Source organism: Calliphora vicina, chromosome 1, assembly GCF_958450345.1.
Source record: "Calliphora vicina chromosome 1, idCalVici1.1, whole genome shotgun sequence".
In the NCBI taxonomy this organism is placed as follows: domain Eukaryota; kingdom Metazoa; phylum Arthropoda; class Insecta; order Diptera; family Calliphoridae; genus Calliphora; species Calliphora vicina.
In genome coordinates this window covers 3631602-3657161 of record NC_088780.1, presented here as the reverse complement: position 1 = coordinate 3657161, position 25560 = coordinate 3631602, and the positions used below count along the sequence as shown (strand labels likewise).

At 28.5% G+C, this 25560-nt stretch overlaps 1 protein-coding gene across 3 annotated transcripts in view; it reads right to left on the bottom strand.

The window, feature by feature from the left end:
* The window catches only part of osy (oskyddad), a 156118-nt gene that overhangs the window by 14779 nt on the left and 115779 nt on the right, over positions 1–25560 (bottom strand). For all 3 annotated transcript variants that reach the window (XM_065498748.1, XM_065498749.1, XM_065498750.1), the window contains exon 5: positions 23829–23922. In XM_065498748.1, coding sequence (XP_065354820.1) covers positions 23829–23922 — 94 coding nt within the window. The remainder of the gene's footprint in view (positions 1–23828; positions 23923–25560) is intronic.

Below are 25560 nucleotides of genomic sequence, written 5' to 3'. Positions count from 1 at the left end.
AATTTTAAAGTGCAATAGAAAAATGTTAAAGGTAACTACTTTCTAGATTACCAAGAGACATTAAAGTGACAATTAATTCTACTTTAGAATACCTGGAATATATAAAGCAACCAAATGACTTATCTCTGCATTGCAGACAGAACACATAATTGATGAATTACACAAACATATGGAAATTGAAGTATTTAGACATTACTGAAAATTACTGTATAAAAAGGATACATTGAATACTTGTAAAACTGCTGGGTACTCACAGCATGACCAGCCGCGCAATTAAATCACGGTGACGTTGATGTGTAATTAAACAAAAATTAAGGAAACGTAATATTGTTATTAAAAATAAACTTTCTTTTGTTTTGTACAAGAGAAATGCGATTAAATGGAGGTTAACCAAAATAAAAAAGTTTTAAATTTATTTAAGAGATAAATTTAACTTCAAGTGGAGGCTATTAAGAACATATTATAATAAAAGTTTAGGTAATTTTGTGATGACTGAGAAATATTGATTTTATCATACAATGGTTGAATTAATAAATAGTGTCCCAAAATATACACCTGATTGAATTTGGCGCCATTTATGCAAGAAAGTGTTGCCAAACAAAAAAAAAATTGATCTAACTCAACTGTGAATAAATTAATCGAAAAATTCAGGAAGACTGAATGAATTGGTGATGGTATTGTAATGTTTAGTATAAAACAAATGTGTTCTGATTCTGTTTTTGATGATTGTGTATATTGCTGATCGCACACATTGATCGCTCAAATAAAGGTCCACATCATGATGTCCATGAAGCTTTCTACACAATGAACTGAATTCTGAATAATGACAGTATACATCGAAGAGAGTTCGTTGAAGTGTTATTGGAGCAATATCGTTCTTATCGGTGAAGTACATTTTCAACTTGATTGGTTATTTTTGCATCAAAATTGCATCATTTGAGGTTCGGAAAACGTACATGTGAAAAGCAAATGCAACCACGGCTTTTGGTGTGAATTTTGAGCTGGAGACATCATTGGACCATTATTAAACCCTTTACCATGACTGGCAAGGGTATATATAAGTTTGTCATATCGTTTGTAATTTCTTCATTTTTCATTTGCGACCCCACAAAGTATAAATATCCTGGATCGTTATTGATAGGGAAGTCGATATAGCCATGCCCGTCTATCCGTCTGTCCGTCTGTATGTTGAAAGCAACTTTTCATAGCTCCCAAATAACTTACAAACTTGATTGATATATGAATATATCGTGAATTCTTCCTGCTCGGTTGCTATTTAAAATCGATAAAATCGGCATACAAATGGCTGAGATATAAGGAAAAAACCGGTACAACCTCGATTTTTGGCCTATTTTTGATCTACATCTGGATTACAAAGTCATTAATATAGACAATATGGATAGCTAATGAAAGATATTTAAAAGTCCATTGCAACGATGTATATAAAGCTTTAGTAAGTTGGAACTACAGTGGGTCAAAATCGGGAAAAATATTTTTTTCATCAAACAAATTTTTTTGTTAAAAAAAAAATAAATTTAAAAAAAAAAAAATCAAATAAAAAACTTGCCAAACGCCAAATGATATCAAAAAGACGGTGATTTGAAAGGTTTGGAATAGAGATAAATCCATACAGCCACATTTATGCCAAATATTCAATATATTTATTGAAGTACTAACTCTTGACGGCCTTTTGACCAATATGTAATTTCATAAATAACCCTATCCTGTGCAATTTATGACATCCTACATAATTGTGATTTGGGTGAATGGGTTTCCATATTCTTATAAAAAGTTACCATTGTCTTAAGACTCATACTGCCTTGAAAAGTATTGTTTTTTTTAAACAAATTATAGATAGTTTGATACTTAGTTTTGTAAATTATTCATGTATTCAAACCAAACTCAATTTAATTTAATGAGACAATTTTTCTTACGCATCAAAAAAAGAAGAACCAAGATAAAAAAAAACTTGCTGAGTATTTGTGACGCCAATGTTATGTTGATATTTGATTTGAAAGTGATAAAAAGAAACCCTTTTCTATATGTCAAACACATTTCAATATTCAATCTCAAACAAACCAGCAGTTAACACACATAATACAATACAAATAACTACAAGTTATTTGTTTCTTCTTGTCTGTTTTTCTGATTCAATAAATTTCAATTTCATTTAACTTTCTAATAAGATTTTAAACAAATTTTTGTACAACGCAAATAAAAATTTATGTTGAAAATTCAAATAAATATTTGCACAAAATTCTAAATGACTAGACAGACACTCTCTAACACTGCTGCAAATATTTTAAATTCAAAAAAGAAGAAAAAAAATGCAAGAAACAAATATTAGATTTATTTTTTTGTGTGTTTGCAAGACTGCGTCTTTATTTTACATGTCAACAAACCCTTTTTAAGTGCTGGAGTGTTAACTGACATGGATAAACATCTTATTGATTTATACGATGCTACAAATTCAATCTTTATCAATGCGAATCATTTTCCTTTATCCTTGATACTTATTTTAGCAAGGAAAATGAAATCCATTTAGCAACCACTATGACTTGTCTTAATGGCATGACGAACGAACGAACGAATGAACATTTTTACCGAATAAAACAACAATGAAAGTTACATCAACATCAGCAAACTTCAAATCAAAGTGTTACAGTCAAATAAATCCAATTGATTACACAAAAGACTGGCGACGTATAAAATGAAACTAAAAAATAAGAAAAATCCAAATAAAAAATATGTCACTTGTCCAACCATCAACTCTGTAAGACACAAACTCATGGACCAAAGATGCTGCTTAAGATTCCCAAACCTCAACTACAATTTTATTTCTATATAAAAGTGAATCTGATTTAATATTTATTTTGCTCCCTTCATTTGCGTCCTTTAAGCTTGTTGATAAAGATTTACGACAGTGACAGCTTATTTGAATAACATGTTCCAGAAAACCAGGGCAGAATCAAAAATAAATATTCCCTAAAAATACAGTCTAAGGGGAGTGTTTATGAATTCATTTAAATATTCCTCCTGTTAAACTCCTTCGGTTTCAGCTTTTGCTTCTGTGGCATCTTTGCTATTGTTTAGAGAAAACAAAAATCATAAAAGCACATAAAAAAATCATAATCCTCATACTTATTTAGTTAAGGGTTATAACGATAGAATGTTTTGAGAGAGCAGACGAAACAAAGAAAACAAAAAAAAGAAAGAAACATACCGAAACAAAAAGTTTTCAACTTAGATTTCATACTTTTTCATTTCATTTTTCTTCTTTTGTGGCATCAACGTCAAAAACCATTTAACCTTTTGCTAAGTTATGCATTAACCTTTTGTTGCATTTTTATAAATATTTTCTTACGTACGAAAGCTGTTGCTGTTGTTCTAGCTGCCACCAACAGTATCAACCAACCAAACAAGCATCACCATTGTTGCCACTATATAAACGGCAGCAGCAGCAGTAGCAACAACAACGAGGGCAACACAACCCGTGTTTGAAAGACAAACATCAACAAGAGACAATAGAGATGCTACATGCTTTCTTTTTTAACACACATTCTACTACACTCAACGAAAATTTTATAATTTTACATTGATCTTATTTCAATTCAAAATTAATTGCAATTTTCAAGATAAATTCAATTAGTAAATTTATCCTTTTCCATAAAACTGATCAAAATCAACATATAGCTGACATTTTTATTACCAATGGAAGCATAAAAATAAAGCTACATGTACTACTCTTACAAGTGCCTAAAAGTATGCCACTTTTTGTGCATATATATTTTTCATAAGATTGATTCATTATTAATTATAAAAAATTTCTTAATTAAAATTTAAAAATTTGTCCCTAAGTACTTAGCGTAACTCCTTTTATGCATGTCTGTTGAAAACAGAGTACTTTTTGTCCATTGTCTTAAAGCTCTCAATCCGTATTTTCAAGAATTCTTGTGGAATCAAAGATTATACAAGTTTTTCTTTAAGTGTACCGACACATACTACAAAAAATACTTTGCTGTTTTCAAGAAGCGCAGCAGAGGTGAGATGTTGAGTTTGTCAGACTGACTTGCGGGACTGACACTTTTCTGAAAGTAGAAACCACAAAAATGTCAAATGGGAAAATTGTTGCACCCGAAAAAATAAAATAATTTTTGTTGTGTGTCTCTGCCTTCCTCTATCAACTCATACGTTTATACGAAGGACCAAAAAAAATCACACTTTGCAACATAAATAAATAAAAAAAATAATACTACAACCTGCAAGATGTTTGTTCAATTTAGTTTCTCATGCATACGACATATTTGTCAGTGTGTGTGTGATTTTCTACACATACATCTATAAAACATATCACATGAATAAATATTATCCTTATAAAAAGTATTTTTTTGGTTTTGATTTTTTTTCTGTTTTTTCTTGTTTTAAACACTAACAAATATATATTCCGTTTTTTTTTCTATGCTTTGCTAAAAAACTTTTTATATGTACAGTGCCGAACTTAAGTATTGGCACAGGATGCTCATTGTTCTATAAGGTCGATTTAAAGGCCATATTGTTGACATTTTTAATAAAAATATATATTTATCAGATAGATTGATGAATTTCCTACAAAATACCACCAACTTCATTTCAACAATTTTGCAATATTATTTAAAAATAATAAAAAGACGAAAAATTCCACAATTCCGTAGAAGAAAACTATTGGCACACTTAACCAGATTCTTCAAATTTGATCGATCTATCCACTTTTTTTCTTTGAAAATGCGATTTTATCTTCTTTTATTTAACAGTTTTCGTTTCTAAAACTGTTAATGTCAATTTGTAAAAAATGAGCACAATAATTATCAATTTTGCTGAAAATAGCTATCAAATAAAATGAAACAACAGAATCTGAGCGCAAAATCATACTTCACTTGCACAATCAAGGAAAATCATATGCTGAGATTGTAGAGATTATGGAAAGAAGCCGTTTTACAATTTGGAGTATCGTGCAACGTTTTAAGGCAACATCAACACTTGAAAGTGCTAAACATACAGGTCGTCCTAGATTCTTAAGTGAGCGTAAATACAGCCATATAATCAAAAAGGTCAAGTTATGTCCAAAAATATCTTCAACACAGGTTACTGTAGAGATTAAGGAAGAGTTTGGGAAAGAAGTTCACGCAGTAATAGCTAGAAGAGTGCTCCAGAAGACAAACTATAGTTGTCGTATTGCTAGGCGTAAACCATTTATTTCATCTGTGAACCAAAAGAAGCGTTTAGTATATGCCGTTTAGGAATTTACGTAAGCCACATGATTTTTAGCACCAAGTGCTATTCTCTGATGCAAACAAATTTAATATTTTTCGCTCTGATGGCCGTCAAACGGTATAGAAAAAAAACCAATAAAGAGCTGGAAAAACAAAATATTGCTTCAATAGTAAAACATGGTGCTGGAGAGGTAATTGTGTGGGGTTGTATGTCCGCTTCAGGGGTTGTAGAGCTGGTGTTCATTGACGAAATAATGGACAAAGTGAAATATACGGATACACCTCAAGAAAAGTACAGAAAAGTTAAATTTACCATTTTCTTTCACTTTTCAACATGACAATGATCCCAAACATTCGGCCGATACTGGACGTATGTTGCTTTCATACAATATTTCGCATGTCCTACCACACCCTCAACAATCTCCGGATCTCAACCCAATAGAGCATCTGTGGGAAGAGCTAGATAAGCGAGTGAAAAAGGCATTAGTTGAATAATGGCAAAGTATTGGGTTAGATATCACAAACAAGTTGGTAGATTCATGCCTAAGCTACTCGAGGCAGTTATAAAGCAAAAATCACTTGTAACTATATATTAAATTTTGCAATATTGCTTCCTAAATGAAATGTTTATTTAGCTTTTAATGAAGTGTGCCAATAATTTTGTTCATTGAAATTAAGTATTTTTATGTAGTTTTGTTATTAATAAATAGTGGTATTAAATTGTTGAAATGAAGTTGTTTATATTTTGCAGGAAATTCATCAGTCTATCTGGTAAATATATTTTTTTATTAAAAATCTCTACAATACGGCCTTTAAATAGTCCTTAAAGTAAAATGAGCATCCTGTGCCAATACTTAAGTTCGGCACTATATGTAGATTTTTTTTAAATTTTGTATTTTTTCTACTTATTTGGTTTTATATTGTATTATTTGTGTATATAGTTTTTTGAGGAGTAAACTTGGTTGTCATAGTATTAGTGTTGCTATCATATGAATAGTAGTAATAGTTTTGTAGAGTAGTGGTAGTAATGGTTTGTATCAGTAGCAAATTTATTAAAAAAAAAAAGAAATTGCCAGCAAGAGAGGAGAATTTCTCTGGTATACAGTTCTAGGCGGTGATGCATATAATTCCAATCATATTAAAAGTCACTCATGTAACACAAAAAAAAAAATCAAGAACAACTACAATATATCCATACATATAGTACAAAAAACAAGGACATCCATCCTATACATACAAAAAACAATACTTATAAGTACTTATGTACAAAATCCGCTAGTTCTATTTGTGGCAATGTACGCTTCACTTTCCACCAGAGTTTTTTTTTTCTTACCCACAATATTTGTCAATGACTTCCTACGAAAGTCTTACCCTCCCAGCACTAGTGAAGTAACCAGTGACATATTAAGATAATTGGTGTCCACTGCTATACACTATAACTACTGGGTATTTTTGTACATATGTGTATATGAATGTGTTAGAGTTTATTTTAAAACAAATACAACATTTATGTCTCCAAATATTGGTAAAACTTTTTTGAAATTATAAATTTATTTTATGGAAAAAATAAGTTTTTTGTTGGGGTAAAATCAATGTGGTTTTTTCTATGCTAATAACAAAATAACTTTATTGTCAAGTATAGTTAGTATTTGGTTTTCTCTTTTAAAAAAACAATAAAACATATTATATTTTTATCATAGTTATATCATGTACCTGCAGTGATTTATTTCTATTAGAAATTAAATACTGAATAAGTTTATATTTGATTTTTACTAAATTTCAATCTGCCCTACCATTCCCAGGTCTTTCCAATTATATTTAGCAGCTTGACGCTCTGAATTTCTTAAATTTTAATTCCTTGTATTTGAGAAACAAGCAGAAAAGGTGCTTTTTCTTTTTTACAAAAGCTCCTTTTGTTTTGCAAAAAGGTACTTTTTTTACAAAAGATACTTTTTTTACAAAAGGTACTTTTTTTACAAAAGGTACTTTTTTTACAAAAGGTCCTTTTTTACAAAAGGTACTTTTTTTACAAAAGGTACTTTTTTTACAAAAGGTACTTTTTTTACAAAAGGTACTTTTTTTACAAAAGGTACTTTTTTTACAAAAGGTACTTTTTTTACAAAAGGTACTTTTTTTACAAAAGGTACTTTTTTTACAAAAGGTACTTTTTTTACAAAAGGTACTTTTTTTACAAAAGGTACTTTTTTTACAAAAGGTACTTTTTTACAAAAGGTACTTTTTTTACAAAAGGTACTTTTTTTACCAAAGGTACTTTTTTTACAAAACGTACTTTTTTTTACAAAACGTACTTTTTTACCAAAGGTACTTTTTTTTACAAAAGGTACGTTTTTTTTACAAAAGGTACGTTTTTTTCAAAAGGTCCTTTTTTAACAACAGGTACTTTTTTAACAAAAGGTACTTTTTTTACAAAAGGTACTTTTTTTACAAAAGGTACTTTTTTTACAAAAGGTACTTTTTTATAAAAGGTACTTTTTATAAAAGGTACTTTTTATAAAAGGTACTTTTTATAAAAGGTACTTTTTTATAAAAGGTACTTTTTTTTAAAAGGTAATTTTTTATAAAAGGTACTTTTTTATAGAAGGTACTTTTTTATAAAATGTACTTTTTTATAAAAGGTACTTTTTTATAAAAGGTACTTTTTTTATTAAAGGTACTTTTTTTATAAAAGGTACTTTTTTTATAAAAGGTACTTTTTTTATAAAAGGTACTTTTTTATAAAAGGTACTTTTTTATAAAAGGTACTTTTTTATAAAAGGTACTTTTTTTATAAAAGGTACTTTTTTTATAAAAGGTACTTTTTTATAAAAGGTATTTTTTATAAAAGGTACTTTTTTATAAAAGGTACTTTTTTTATAAAAGGTACTTTTTTTATAAAAGGTACTTTTTTATAAAAGGTACTTTTTTATAAAAGGTATTTTTTTTATAAAAGGTACTTTTTTTACAAAAGGTACTTTTTTATAAAAGGTACTTTTTATAAAAGGTACTTTTTATAAAATGTACTTTTTATAAAAGGTACTTTTTATAAAAGGTACTTTTTATAAAAGGTACTTTTTATAAAAGGTACTTTTTATAAAAGGTACTTTTTATAAAAGGTACTTTTTATAAAAGGTACTTTTTATAAAAGGTACTTGTTTTTGCAAAAGGTACTTTTTTTTAAAGGTACATTTTTACAAAAGGTACTTTTTTATAAAAGGTACTTTTTTATGAAAGGTACTTTTTTTTAAAAGGTACATACTTCTTTATAAAAGTAAAGATTATATGTGGTGAATCTCAATTATCTCAATATGTACCAACATTCTAGACCTATCACTGTATTTTTATAATCGGTGAAGTTATTGGTATTGTCAAGTTTTGTCCAAAGTGACCCCAGATTAACATTAAGTAAATGAGTATAAATATGTACTAAAGCTGTCATCATGACCCTCGTACATTTACCTAGAACGATCAGGTTACTTTCGAAACATTTTAAACTAAAAACCTTTATTATTTGTTTTATTTCTTTTCATTTGTTGTGGATTTTTTTAACTTTTTGTGTGGAAGTAACTTGTAACTTCAATTTGCCAATTAGAAGTAGAGTTTTTAGTTGCAGTTCTTTTTATATATATTTGCATGTACTTGTATGTTTCCTTTTTTGTATGTTTGTTGGATGGTCTTTATTTTTTTACTGGCAACATTTAGAAGCAATGTTTCCTGTTTACTTTAGCATAACTAAGGTTTTTTATTGGTTAATATAAGGAAACTTATAAAAACCAAAATCTTACCAAAAGCAAATTTAAGATTCGTTAGGAAAAACTAACTAATTTAAATAGAGAAATTTTAAATACAAATAATGTTTTGTCATGCAAAATATATCTATTACGGCTTATTTTTAGATTAATTTTTGTTTTTTTTAGTTGCAGCAACATAAATTTTATTTAGATAAAAAATACCAAGAATTACAAAAGAAAGATTTCACTAGAATTTGCTTATTATAATTCTATAACTGGGTTAAAATACCAAGCAAAATATGAATATTGTTCTCCTAAATTTAGCAATTGCAATTCATTACCAAGATTTAGCTGGGACAACTAAAAAAACATATTTAATTGTTCCAACGAATCAGTTGTCTCTATAAAATAAGTAGAATTAATAGATTTTTGTTCAACTACTACCTCAAAAATGTCAAAGTAATTAATAAAACAATTCAAATAAAATTCTTTCATTTTAAAATTATTTGAACAGCCAATCTAACCAGGCAACAGTTTCGTAACATATAATGAAAATTTACAAATTGGAATTGTATTTTTTCGCTCCTTTCATTCGACTGGCTGCTGTAATTTGTAGGTGGAATAAGTCACCAAAATGTTATTGCTGTTTTATATTGTCTGCATTCAATGGTTCATTCATTTAATTTTACTCTTTTTTCTTGTTTTTTTTTTTTTTTTTGTTAAGCTCAACAGTATCAATGGCGCGATAGTAGGGCAAAAATTATACAAAAAAAAACAGGACAAAATATGTGCACATTCTCTTGTTTCGTATATATAAATTGTTTTTAAATCCTGTCTCGTTTCATTAAATCGTTGCCATGAGTGGGGACAAACAGAAAAATAACCTGTGAACCAGATCACAGCACAAAAGGTTCAATAAGTCTAGCCAATCATTTAGCAAATAATTGAAATTCATTTCATTTAACTAACCCCCAGTAACACGAAGTCTGGTTATGTTTTAACTAATAGTTATACTGATAATTTTCATACAAAAATAATTTTAACCGACAATATAACTATTAGTTAAGGCATAACCAGACTTCGTGTTAATGGGGGTAAATGGACAAAATGTGAAAAATATCGTTAAATAAACTAGAAATATTCAAAATTGCTGAGAAATAGGGCAATTTAAAGGAAAACAATTTTAAATAAATATAAATATATGAAAATTCCACAACTTATAACTCTTATTTAATACGATTATTTATTATAAATATTTTGTGTGATTATTGTGGGTGTCTGACAGTCTGACTGTTGAGGATGTGTTCATGGCAACATGTTTTTACTTCGAGTAGAAATAAAATGCACAATAATTAAGTTTTCAACTTAAGTCTTGATAAAATGTATATTTATTAATTATTTATTCAGTCACATGTTATTTATTAATATTAAAAACAATGCCCGTAGCGGGGCAGACAATGTATTTACACTCTACTAATGAGTTAAGTTTCTTTTCTGACTAATGAGTTAAGTTTCTTTTCTTCTTTTTATTCTTGTCTGAAATGCCTGTCTTTTCAAATAATATTGCCCTAAAACCTCGAAAATATGCTACTCAGTTCACCTTCAATTTTATCAAAGGTTTAGAAAAGCTCTACTTTTTTCTGTTTAAACATAAAAGATTTTATAGAAAATTTTAAATTATTGTTTTGTTTTAGTTTTCTTAATTTTCACTTATTTACTATAATAACGCTTATTGTTTCCTTATTTAAATCCATTAAATATTTTATCATTCCTTTCTTTATCTATCAATTCTATGATGATTTAGATTTAACATTTGAAAAGTTAATTTTAGAACATTTTATCATTCTCCAGCTGTCAAGTTTGTCATTAATTTTCCAATTAAGTACTTTCATCCCACACAAAATCCATTGTCCAATTAATTTGTAACAATGTTGAGTTTTTATTCCCCATTCAATTTAAATATACAGAGAGTTTTCGTATAAATTTCCTGAATGTTTCTTGTTTTGATGATGGTGGCATTTAAAAATTAGCATTAAATACAATCTCTAATTACCTTAAAAAGGAAAATTTACATAAAATACTTAATATAGAATAAATTTAATTGATTTAAATAAAATAAGTAACGCTTAAATATCTAATTGAAATTTAAATATAAACCATAAATGTCAAGGAAAGTAAATACAAAAATATTTATTACAAAAAAAATTAAATAATTTTAATGGATTAAAAATATTTAATTTGAAAATCTAATTTTAGTAAATTTATTAGCCACTAAATTAAGTATTCATAATTTAAGACTGCTTTAAACCGGTGGTCGGCATAAAGTGAACTGGGCACATGGATTATAATAACATGTTATACACTTTCTCTCTCTGTTATCATCTCAACAGCTATTGATTTTGATTTGTGATTCTCATTTGAAAATTTTTATGAACTTTGATGACAATCATGTATCAAATAAAAGTTCCTTAGTAGATGTGTGTGGCGACCACTGCTGTGGTTAAAACATTACTCTAATTTAAAAATGTTTACTACTTACGAGTCGTAAGTTACGACTCTAATTCTTCTTAAAGAAAATACTCCTGGAATTGTTTTCTATTTTAATCCCATTCCCCATCATTCAACCGTTATTTTAAAGCAAAAATTTCAAATATAAATTACCCTTGAAACTACCAAAAAAAAATGAAATGATTCAAATTAACAATCAAACACTGTTTTTCTAGGATTTAAACAAAGCACACTCTTTTGAATATCGTTAAAAGAAAATGAAATACAACAAAAGAACATTAAATAAACAAATGTAAACATGTTTTTACTTCTAGCTTATAAAAAAAATAGAAACTGAAAACCAAGCAGATGCAAAAGTAAAGTAAAGGAGAAAATGCTAACCCCAAAGGAGTTTAACAAATGTCCCCAAACATCCTTAACAAGCATGTAAAAACCCCTTAAGAAGAAGGAAGAGAAAATGTAATCTTAAAACTTAAACAGGATCACGTTATTATGATTATTGTTAAGAATATAATAGTGTGAGTGCGTGTGTGTTTCAGTTTTTAAATTGTTGCCACATTAAGAGGAAAATAAAACATGTTTTATTGTAACACGTAGCCAGCCACATGACCATTATACTCCTCTTGAAATCCTATTCATTCATAGATTCGTCCTTCTATTAATTTACTTTAGACCACTTTCTCTATTTGAATTTTTTTTTTTTAGTTCTTCTTTGAACTTTATTTCTTGCTCTATTTTAAGCATTTTTTTCCTATTTTTAGTAATGGTTTTACTGTGTATATGTGTTAAGTGCAATAACTGTTTGTCTTTCTAATACAATCAGTCTTACGAAGATGAAAATTCTAAGAGTACGTGTTCATGATTGTGTACATAGAGTAATAAAAACAAGATTTAATACAATGTGTTGTTGTAAAACATTAATTTGAGAAAGAGAGAAAAAAAAAACAAATATACCAGACCTATGAGTATGAGTAAAAATGGTGTTAACGAAAGAAAAGTGGATTAGGTGAATGGAGCACAATGTGTCAGAGAGGGAGAAATAGGGAGAGACAAGAAATAATAAAATCCTTTTATTTACTGCATAATTCCCAGCGAAAAGTTGCAATTTAGAAAATTTAAAATGTGAAACTGAAGAAATTGTCAAATTTTATTTGAATATTCGAAAATTTAGTTCAAGTCAATATTTGAAGATATAATATGTTGTTCAGCCTCTAACGCTAAAATCCCCCTATAAATGACAAATTAATACAAAAAACAAATGACTAAGAGGTCAATTTTTAATTTGATATTGTTCATGTCGCGTTCTGGTACCAAATCATCGTTGTAGTTGAAAACATAACAATAAAAGTTACTGCATACATATTAATAACATTGAACATTCAATTTTGATTTTCCAAGTATGTCGCGTTCGCTAGCGTAAGTGTAATTTTTTTCAAAAACAAACGTTTTTAATTTTGTAACATGCCTATTTAGATGTATAAAACATGTACCGAGAGATAATGGGAAACAACAAAGAAGTACTTGGTAAAAGTTAGACGAACTCCACAAGAGTATAAAGAATATCGATAATACTGCGTTACACGATTTTGGTACCCTCATAACTGTTAGCTGGAATGAATGAGTCATAGTTTAAATGTTCCAAACATATGTGGTATCCATCACGTCTAGTTTTCGAGGTACATGTCAATTATTATTTTACTACCCTCACTTTAGGGTTTGTTTTGACATATTTGTTCACATTTAATTGAAAATTCAATATGAATACGGAACTAAGTGGTCGTCGCCGCAACTGCTTAAATGCACACGCAGAGAAAAAATATAATTGGGCATGGTTACTGTAACCATTTAAATAGTGTTACAAGTTTTTTAACAATATTATAGTCACAGTAACTATTTACATGATTGTGGTAACCATAATATGGTTAATTTATGAATCACATGATTGTATCAACCATATTATGGCTACAGTAAACAAATATATGTTTGTGGCAACCATATTTATGATGAATAATTTTATCATAATATGTTGTTCTCAGATTATGATAATCCTTAAGCCGAGAGCAACATAATATGTCCTTCATCATATGAATGGTTGTCACAAACATATACTTGTTTACTGTAACCATATATATGGTTGATACAATCATGTGAATCGTAAATTAACCATATTATGGTTACCACAATCATGTAAATGGTTACTGTGACTATACTATAGTTAAATAACTTGTAACAATATTGAAATGGTTACAGTAACCAGTCCAACTATATTTTTTCTCTGCGTGCACCAAAAGCGTGGCCAGAAAGTCAGCGTTTGTTTACGGAAAATCGAATATGAAACATATACCATTGATAGATCCTAAATATGTCATTTTACCATCACTTCACATAAAACTTGGTTTGATGAACTATTTTGTTCATTCTATTTATATTTAAGCAAGTTAAGTAAGTGATGACAAACTCAAAGAAGGAATATTTGTGCGACCATAAATACGCACATTGATGAAAGACCCACATTTTGATAAAAAGCTTACTAATAAGAAACTTGATGCCTAGTTTTCGCTGAAAGCAGGGTTTTTAGAGAATAACAGAGCCTAAAATGTAGAACAGCTAGTTAACGACAAGTTGGGTTTCAGAAATTCATTGAAAATTTACTTTCTTCATTCTCATTTGTATTTTTTCCATCTAATCTGTGTCTCCTTCCACCCTGCTCATATTTACATCCTGGTTCCACCATGTAAAGAAGCTTGAAAAATGATTTAAAGGCCATTGGAACACAACTATGCTAGGTGATTACTGTTGGCGTTAAAAATGAGAAGATCAATCAAAGCTCAAAAGAAAAAGTTAAAGTTTCACGATATTTTGTGTTCAAATTATATAAGACGATTTTTTTGGAGTTTTTTTTTTACTTAAATGATAAATTTAAACTTGATTAGTGTAAAAAATTCTGGTTGTTTTTATTACATTTCTTTAAAATGTGTGTTGGCATTTTAATTTTAACTTAAAAGTGTACCACAAAAAAACGTGTGGCCTATTTATATATAAGAAAGATATAATTTGGCACATTCTTGCGGAAGAAAAATTAGACGTGATGGAAAAAAATTTGTATGTATGTTTAATAAACGATAGGTATAAATAAGAAAAAATTACATTTCAAAGCGGGTACTCAAAATTAGACAAGAAAATGTTTTTACATTTCTTTCATTGGCACACGAATGTAGAGTTTATTGTCTGCAATTTCCGATCGAATTTGGAAATTTTCAATTAGTTCCTAGCTTTGAAATACTTCTTCAATTCAAAGTTTAAAATTATATCACTTATTTAATTTAGTTTAAATTCTTTATAACAAAACATTTGCCAGTACATTTACATTATTTGTTTTTTTTTATTTTTTGTCTATATTGCAAAACAAATAATGTATTCTATTAGATTTGTCACCTCCTTTTGCTCTACACCCTAATTCATGTTATTGGAACAATTTTAGCTATTAAGTCGATTGTTAAAGAAATTAATGCGAGCAATTAATCACAAACTGTTTCATTTTTTATTTCGTTTCCCCTTTTTTGTTCTTATTCATAAAAAATAGATGATTGTTGCAACGTATAAAATCCACAGTAACAAAAAAAAAAAAAACGAATTGAAAGAGTTTGTAGTGGAAAACATCTAAAGCGTATAACTAAAAAATGCACACCTACAAATTGTTAGAAATTGAAATGGCTAAAGGTTTCATCATAAACAACACGAAAGCAAGAGGATATTGCAGCCAGTACTAGCAGCCATTATATTGCTGCTTCTCTTTATAGTTTCATATTGTGGCAATAGTCTTGCTGTTGCAGTGATGCTCTTACAATTTTATATATCCACCTTTAGGATGCCACATGCAGACGCCGGCACACTGACTCATTTATTTAGTGTTGCCACGTAAATTATGCTTTAGTACGTCCTGCCATTGATGTCCTCTTTCTAGTCATTCATTTTCGTCATCCATTTATATAACGTACTTTGCCATTTGTTTAGGTGGCCATTCTTTTAACTAGCTTTGGTTGTAGTGACAACAAGATTGAATGGCTCACAACCATCACCATGACCACAGGCCACTAACATCTGAATGAATGTATTTAGATTTAAGAAACTGACTAGACCTGACCTTAAAAATAAATTATTTTTAAATGAAAGAAAAAGTCTTGAGACAATTACATAATGTGAAATCAAAATCAGTCGGTTTCTGGAACGAGCTCTCCTTATCTGATTGGCCTAAAATGGTTCCTCAATTTGTTTTGGTTATCTAGAAAATTATTTCTTTAAGGGCAGGTCTAATTTGTGTAAATATGTATAATAGTGTACAGTAGTAGCTTTCCCAGCACCAGCCGAAGCCATAATCTCATAAATTCGTAAAAACAAAATGTGTTTCGATTTTTTGCTGTTTTTTCTTATACAGTAATAAATTCTGAAGCAAAAACATTATTTAAAAATATTTTTTCCAAGGAAACCAATTTCAAATAAAGTTGTATAATTTTTGCGGTGTTGGCTTGGTAATAACAAAACAATGAACTATTTAGTTTTTTAAAGGGACCCTTCAAGTGAGAAGTGGAAACCACATTAAATGGTTGACATACAATTTAAAACTAGAAATCTCTAATATGTAGCCATCCAGAGACTTGGTGTAAAAATACTACCTTAAATATCTTATTTTATAAGTGGGAGGAATTTGTTACTTAGCCACGGTCACCAACGATTAAGTTCCATTGTGATTACGAAAGTGTCTGAATGTCTTCTAAAAGAATTACCATTATGAAAGCATGATAACTTATACTTTAATGGCAAAAGTATAAATTAATTATTTCACTATCAAACTTTATTAACCAAAATAAAGAGGATACAAATAATAGCCTAAAAATATGTTACAATTTATTAATTCTAAATGCTCTTAATTGTTGAATAAATCACGATTTGAGTTCACATCCTACTAAGTAGTTTGTTTGGCATGATTTGCTTTAGTTTAGATTCAATTGATACAACTCACTCGAATGTGTATGAAAATGTTAATATTGTGATACTTCACTACCTAAGTTGATGTCTTTGGATTCATTATAATTAAGTCATTACGACTTTAAAAGCTCGAAATGAAAACTACTTCCGAAAATGTAGTTATATATCAGATAATAAAGAAGTAATTACTTGATTACTTCTAAGTAATGCAGATGGGCTGTAGTAGTAATTGAAAAGTCTGTTGTACAGTAATCGCAAGTCATTACCATATTTTGCTAAGCATTTAAAGTCGCTATTTTTATCACTTAAAAAGTTATGTTTTTATTCATTTTATTTTTTCCAAATTGCGCTATAATTTCTCTTTAAATCGTTTTAACCCTTCAAACATAAAACAATTACTATTGTTCTGCCCATTTAGTTTTCAACTTTCGAAAAGAAATAAAATCAACAATCGAATTCAAACCAGTTTTGTTTTCAAATGGGAATTTTATTCATTGTTTTTAATATTTGACATATTTTAAATTTATGCTGATATAAATTTAAATGGTTTAATTTGTCTATTGAGTACACTGGGAAAACAAAATAAAACTGGGAAAAAAAATTCGAAATAAAAATATCTTCATAGTTCTGCAACATTTGTTTTAAACATAAAAATGTATTGTGTTTGAAAAAATGTTTCTTATCTTTAATATTTGAATACTTTTCAGAAAAAGTAGCCAATATTCTTTTTGGTTTAAAAAACATAACATATTCATATGAATGAAAAAAAAAAAATAAATTAAATTTTTTTTTTTTATTTGTTTTGAAAAAGTACTCTTCAAATGAAAACTGTGCAAGGAAATTTAGAGTTTCTGTCCATAAACTTTATTTTGTTAAAACATTTGGAACTTTTTGAAAAAAAAACTTTGTTTAAATTGACTTTCATGTTTAAAAAGTGCTCCGAAGGTAAGTATCAACAAACGATAGTTCATCTACGTCACTCTCGATTTATTATTAAAGAGAAGCTGACAGGATCCCTTGTCCTTCTTGGTAATCTAGAATAATTGTAAAGTTTTCACATGATTTGAGAAATACTACAATAATGGTTTTGATGGGTTTGATAGTCAGCCCCTTGTAACATTTTACTGAAGACATCGGTTTATGCCGAACTTCGGCCTTAAGAGACGTTCCCTTGGAGATATTGATAAAGGAGGAATCCTGCAGCAGTGCATTTCGACTACAGGTTATGCCTAAGTGAAATTATTGTATTTATGGCTCATATTTTCTAAGCAGTGTTTCCGTCAATCCTACAGGCCTATATTTTCGCAATCATCAGTTTTGTTGTTTAGTGTTTAAGGAGGAAATTGGAGATTTCTGAAATGTCGAATAGCCACGCTGCACTTAGGGCCTCATAAATATATGCGATAAGGTGTAGTGTACGGCGTTACATATCTAAACGAACTCGTTGATAATAATTGGTTGATATTGTGCTGGGTTCCTGGTCAAGAAGATCATATTCTGAATGAACGGACCGATTGTTTTGGCTAACATAGGAGAGCTTTCATAATATCGATTTCGTTCTTTGCTAGGGCGAATATTAATTCTTCGATTAAAAGGAACTTTTCTTATCTTGGCTCAGGCAAACGAAATTGACGAGTTTTATTTGATTACATACGAGACTATTCACCTGACATTGCGGTCTTAGGTATCATCAATTTGAGCAGAAACAATGCAGATTTTGCGATATGACCATAATGTTACGTTTTTACCTTTTAAAAACGTGATTTATATCCTTTAAATAATAAAAGCCGTTTAGTAGTTTAAGATTTGTCACAACTCTTTATTTATTTAAAATATACAACAACAACAGTTCAATTAGTCACTCAATGTTTTTATACACGTTTATAAATTCGCAGAAATACACACACACACTTTATAATGTACAAGCATACACTGGCAATGCAGTTGATGTCTTTACATAACGATGCTTCAAATTAGACTCATCGACTACTGCAACCGCAGTCACTATTTATACACACTGCCATCTTCATCTGAATAGCTTAGATTGATCTTAGCAGTCAAAACTAGTATATTCGAATTCTAGAGCTTTTGATGTTAATGTTCGCAACATAAATATTTAGTGTTGCCATACTTAAAAACAATGCAAATCAACCGCATGCTATCAACATTGTTGATAAATAGAAGCTTCTACTGATGTACATGTTTTTAAATATTATGAATGTTGCAGGCACTATTGCTAATTCGTAACAATATACTTTGTGATTGCTCTATATTAGTGTCATGTATCATGGGTTTTAATGGCTCCGAACAAATTCATAAGAAGCCTGTTGGACTTATTGTGAAGTTGTCACATAGTTTTACTAAAATTTGAGTAGGTATTTATTAATTTTCATATTTGGGAAATATACCGAAAACTTTATTTAAAGGAACTTTTATGTTTAAGGATTGGTTTGTTTACAAAACTTTAAAAATGGTTTGTATAATTAATAAAAATTATTTATATATTAAATTTGACTTGCGTCAATTGACGTTTATATGTATCTATTCAGTTGGGTGTAATTTATTGGAAAATACTATTTTAGTTCACATATTTTCTTCAAGTGTTTCTTATTTGTATCATTTATTGTCCATTTTTTTGTTGGCTGTTTAGTTTTTTTTTTTTTCAATTTACTTCAAATTTATTGATTATTGTTATTTGATATTTGCTGTTGTTGTTTGAATCTTACTTTGTTTTATGATTCGTTTTTTTTGCTTTGATTTTTATTGTACGTTATTTTATTTTTATGGGCCATAATTTTTATCTCAACTTTTTTTCCTCTACTTTTTAGGATTTTTGTCTATCGATTCTTAAATATTGTCGCTGCTGTTATATATAAATATAAAAACGTATGCATGGAGTGAGGATTTTGCTGCTCAAGTCTCTGATGATTTAACCTCAAATTCACACATTGCTTGAGTTGACTTTTGTCACCAAATGTTGGTTGTTGGTTACTTTTATCCTACTCCTTTCATTCATATAACCCATTCGGTTTTTGTTTTCTTCTTTTTTTATTTATCCTTTTTTTTTGTCTGTCTTGAGAATTTTTTTTTTTTTTTTGATGTTATATCTTTTTGTTTTGTGCGTGTTAGTGTGTAAGTATTGTGTTGGTTTTAGTATTTTGCCATTCATTTAAGTTCTTTTCGCATTAAAAGCTTAAATAAATCTTTCTGTTAAAATTTTCTTCCTTTTTTTTTTTTGTTTGTTTCTTTTACACTCGTTATGAATGTATTTTTTGGTTAGTGTAAATATGTAACAGTGTAAAAGTAAGTTAACTCTCTTCCTTTTAGTTAGTCCTTTTAAATATTTACACTCCAACATACCAACGTACATAAATACATTTAAGTCACGCAATTATATTTTATTGTTGGCAAAAAAAATATAAAAAAAAAAATCCAACAAAAATATATAAATAAATGTTTATTTTTGTATTTGTTTATTGTTAAATGCGGCTTGTTATTTGTTGTAGCTAGTGTTTTTTATTATTATATATATATATTTGTTGTTTTAACAGTTTTTTTTTGTCAAAATAGATTTACAAGTACCATAAATCCCTGACATTGTTTTCCGAGATTTTTCTACACAAACAAATAAACATGAATATCCTTTCCCTCTTTGCCTGTTGTTCAAATGAAAGTGTTTATTTATTGTGTATGTGTCAGTGTGTAAACGCTTGTGTCTGTATAAGTTGGATGATAAATTAAGGTTAAACACATAAATATATAATTTTCGTTTTTATTATTATTTTTGCAGCTAACAATTGTTTTAAATACATGTATTTGTACATTTCCCCCATCATTTGTATTTGATATTTATTTAGTTTGAAAATGGTAATTTACAACATGAACGAACAGGTTATTATTAATAAAGAACTTGGTCAAGATTTATTTTGGTACATCATGATTCTTGGTTTTCTAAGGAAAATTTATTTTTGTATTTAAAAGGATGTCAAAATGTTTATACATTTATTGCTTAAATAAATATAACTATAAGTTAAATTTACAGCATACATTTTAAACTATTTGCTTAAATATATAAATATTAATTTACTCATAAATATGAATCTAAATTTATTAAAGTAATTCATGCCAAAAACAAGAGGTACTGAGCTTCACATTTAGAAAAATACATAGAATATCTATTAACATTAACCAAGTGAAGTTTATTTTGGTCAAAACATAGGTCTCGGTGTGATTCCTTATGTCTATTAACATAATATGTGTTTGACCGTCTTAGTTTTTATCAGCTCTTCAGATCTACTACATCGCAATTTACATTCAAAAGTTTCTTAAACTTATCCATTCTATAATTACTATTGGCCCCACTGTGCTTCATTGCTTTGCCTACAAAACACAAAACGGTTTTAATAACTACTAAAAATCACACGCAACTTCCTACTCGAACTAAATAATCAGGATGAATTGACCATAAACAACAATTTACTTGTTTCAAATCCATACAAAATTATTATTATAAATTAAATGTGGTTTTTACTTCGCTGTAATTGCTCTTGGAAAAACGATTAATTCTAATTAAGGAAATATAAGCTTTAGAAAAAGTATAGGTATTCATTCAACTGTTACTGACAAGTACTTCAATATTATATTTCCGAATATGTAATTGAAACTGACTGATTATAACTTTTGCTTTAAAAAAAACATTTTATTATGCATGAATTACACTGAGAGAAACTTTTCTTTTATTTGTGTTCTATGTACTTGATTAGTTATCAAAAATATGGAGAAGATATTAAATTAATAAGATTCGAACATTTTGTCGTTTCTATATGGCAAATATCAGCTTTTCCAATTTGGTCTAAAAAAAAAATATTTTTGTCAAATTTTTTGGCGAAAAAAATTTTTGAAAATTTTTTATAATTTTTTTTTTAAATTTGTTAGTGAAAAAATGTAACGATAAAAAATATTTTTGGTGAAAAAAAACTCGTTAAAAAATATTTTTCCCGATTTTGACCCATGGTAGGTCCGATCTAATATACAACGTTGCAAAGGTCTTTGAAATATCTATCATTAGATATCCATATTGTCTATATTCAATACTTAGTAATCCAGATATAGATAAAAAAAATTGTAAAAAATCGATGTAGTCGTCGGTATTTGCTTATATCTCAGTCATTTGTGGACCGATTTTCCCGAAATTAAATAGCAGCCGAACCGAGACTATAGCAGATATATTGATGAATGAATCATGTATGTATGTTATTTGGGGGCTACGGAAAGTAGATTTCAACATACAGACGGACATGGTTTTGTCGATTCCGTTACCTATAACGATCCAGAATATATACTTTGTGGAGTCGTAGAAATTTTTTTGTAAAAACAAAACTATTTTGTAAGAATATTTTTTGTTAAATAAAGTATTTTTGTCAAGAAGTTTATCTGGTGAATAAAGTATTTTTTGGTGAAACAAAAAATTGCAGTAAATTTTATATTGAGAAAAAAGCCCTTTTTTAAAAGAAAAATTTTTTTTAGAAAATAAATTTCTTCTTTTAAAAAAGATATGCAAATATGCATTAGATTCTTAGTCCAAGATTCTTTACTTGTTTACCATAAATGTACTATCACATTTCTTAGGATTTTAAATAAGTTATTGCAAGTTTTTCAAATACATAAATTAATTAAAATGTATTTGTATGTAGGTCCTATTTGCACTTAAAAAACTATTAACAATCCAAAGTTAACAAGACTAAGTCATAAAAAGTGTATTTAGAAAGAATATTTCTATTCTTTCTAAATAAACATACATTTTATATGATTTTTAAATATGAAAATATTTTTACATTTCAGTTGTACATACATATTTACTAAAGCAATTAGTATACATGTTAGTTATTTTGATAGTAGTCTAAGTCACATTATCTACAGAAATGTGCCGACATTGTTATACTCTCGATGAAAATATTTTTTCACTGAAAACTGCCAATATAACTTTGCTTAAAACATTACTATACATTGTGATAATGGGTATTAGAGCGATTTAACAAACTCTAAATTTATTAAATTTCACTTTCAGAAATATGAAAAATATTTTTTCACTAAATCATGAAATTTTATGAAAGTTTTTATTAAAGAAAAGAAACGATCTTAAAAAATATTGTTACGAATTTGCGAATTTAGCGGTTTGCAACGACTGCCTGCAACATTCATCATGTATATAAACATGTCCACCAGTAGAAGCTGCTATTTATCAACAATGTTGATAGCATGCAGTTATTAGCATTGTTTGTAAGTATGGCAACACTAAATATTTAAACTGCCAACATTAATATCGAAAGCTCTAGAATTCGAATATACTAGTTTTGACCGTTAAGAACAATCTAGGCTATTCGAATGAAGATGGCAGTGTGTACAAATAGTGATTGAGGTTGCAGTAGTTAATGAGTTTATCATAGGCGCTGTTAGAGTTAACATCAACTGTCTGGTACATTATAAAGAGCAATTTAAGTGTGTGTATTATAAACGTGTGTGGGTATATTAAAAACACATAGTGTCTATTTAAACTGTTGTTGTTGTACATTTAAATAAATAAAGAGTTGTTGCAATTTTTAAACTCTAAACTGCTTTTATTTGCAATCAAAAGTATCCGGTTTATTTAAAGGAAAGGAACCATCGTTTTTAAAAGGTAAAAACGTAACAATATTTATCTAATTTTTTGACTTGAAACTATTTGAAATTCACTGGCTTATATTATAAAATGTAATAAAATTACCAAATACTACATACACTTGAAATAATTGTTTGAGTATGTAATACATTCAGAAGCATGAATATGTTGGTGTTAGTAGATAATTAAAGTAAATATTTAAACATTTCCTTGAACTCTATTCTTGACCCCAATTACATTTGTATTACTTGGTTAACAAATAGCATTCATAACCCTAACAATTTAATTTAACATGTTACACAAACTATAACACATTCTAACGCAAGTATAATTTAACAAACCTTCGCTTCTTTCCACTCTCTACCTTGTATGGGTGATACTTTGGTCAAAATACCCTCTTAGTCAACAGATACAAATGCGAAGTACAAGTGTATAAATAAACACAAACATACATACATAGAAGAGTAGAAGGAAAAGGAAAAAAAAATAATAAAAAAATATGTACTAACAATTATTTGTACATGTGAATGAGTGTAAACATGTGTATAGCATGTCGGTATTTGAGTGCAAGTGAGTGAGTGTTTGGAAGCGTGTGTGCCAGATTAAATACACAAGTAAATGTTGTGTTTAAAAATAACTATTCTGATACAACATTCTTTTTCAAACTTATAAACATACATACGAACAAATATTACTTACCACATGCGCTTGGGCACACTCATCGATGTAATGTGTTGTAATTATCACAGTTGTGTTACCATTCTTGCATATATCCACTAGATGATCCCATATGCTGCAACGACAGGACAAATCGCCAATGAAAAGGAAGAGAAAAGAAACAAAATTAAATGAATTAAACCGTTCAAGTACAAATGGGTAAAAGCAAAAGAGAAACTGAATTAAATAACTGTAATTAATACGAAAATGTACTTAAACTGTTACATTACATGAGCAACAACAAAAATAATAACTTGCAATTTATAGTTCTAAAGGTTTTTAGTAGCAGAGACTGAATTGAATTGCAATAAATCAAATTAAAGATGCTGCAGTCTAAAAGAGTCGACTATAGCATGACTTGCATTTAATAAAATGACTTAAGTAAGGACTTTATTTAACTTGATTTAAGAATAGTTATTAACAGCTTAAACAAGCGATAGAGCTTTATTTAGAAAAGCTTGAACTAGTGATAGAACTTTCCTTAGAAAAGCTTGAGCATTCATAAGAATAGTTTAAGCAAGCAATAGAACTTTCTTTAGAAAAGCTTGAGCACTATTTAGAATAGTTTAAGTTAGCAATTGAGCTTTCTTTAGTAAAGCTCGAGCTTTCTTTAGATCAGTTTAAGCTAGCGATAAAGCTTTCCTTAGGAAAGCTTGACCTAGCTATAGAACTTTCTTTAGAAAGGCTTGAGCTAAAGGCGTTTCTTAGAATAGCTTCATCTAGCGACAGAGCTTTCCTTAGAAAAGCATGAACTAGCGATAGAACTTTCCTTAGAAAAGCTTGAGCGTTCATAAATAAGAATAGTATAAGCAAGTAATAAAACTTTCTTTAGAAAAGCTTGAGCTAGTGATAGAGCTTTCTTTAGAAAGGCTTGAGCTAGCGATAGAGTTATCTTTGGAAAAGCTTGGGCTAGCGATTGAGCTTTCTTTGGAAATGTTTGAGCATTCTTTAGAATAGTTGAAGATAGCAATTGAGCTTTCTTTAGAAAAGCTCTTTAGAACAGTTTAAGCTAGCGATAGAGCTTTCCTTAGGAAAGCTTGACCTAGCTATAGAACTTTCTTTAAAAAGGCTTGAGCTAGCGATATAACTTTCTTTAGAGAGGCTTAAACTAGCGATAGAGTTATCTTTAGAAAAACTTGAGCTAGCGATAGAGCTTTCGCTACAATAGCTTGAGCTACCGATAGAGCTTCCTCTACAGAAGCTTGGGCTATCAAAATGTATTTCTAAAAAAATCTTTGAGCTAGTAGAAAGAGATTTATTCAATATAATTTAAGCTTAGAGCTTTCCCAGAAATCTTGAGTGAACGGGTTTATTTCAAAAAAGTTTTAAACATATTGAATAAATTTTGAAATGCTGTATATGAATTTAAGATGCTTCTACTGTCAATATTTAATGAATATAATTTATTATATTTATTAAACTTTATTTGCAATTTCTCTGCGTTTTTATGATACAACAAACGATGGCATCAAATGAATATTTTTATAATATTTTCATTTCCATTTATGTTTTGTTGTGCATATTCATTTTAATCAATAACAGCAATAACATATTTAACCAAACGGAAGTTTAACAAAAAAACTGTTATTATTTTCGCCTACAAAAACGTAGGAAGTTCAACAAAATTTAATGTTTTTTATACATATCAGTGATAAATACTGGGGCAACAGATCAACGTGTTGCAATAATTAACCTTTGTCCCCTAATTTATTGT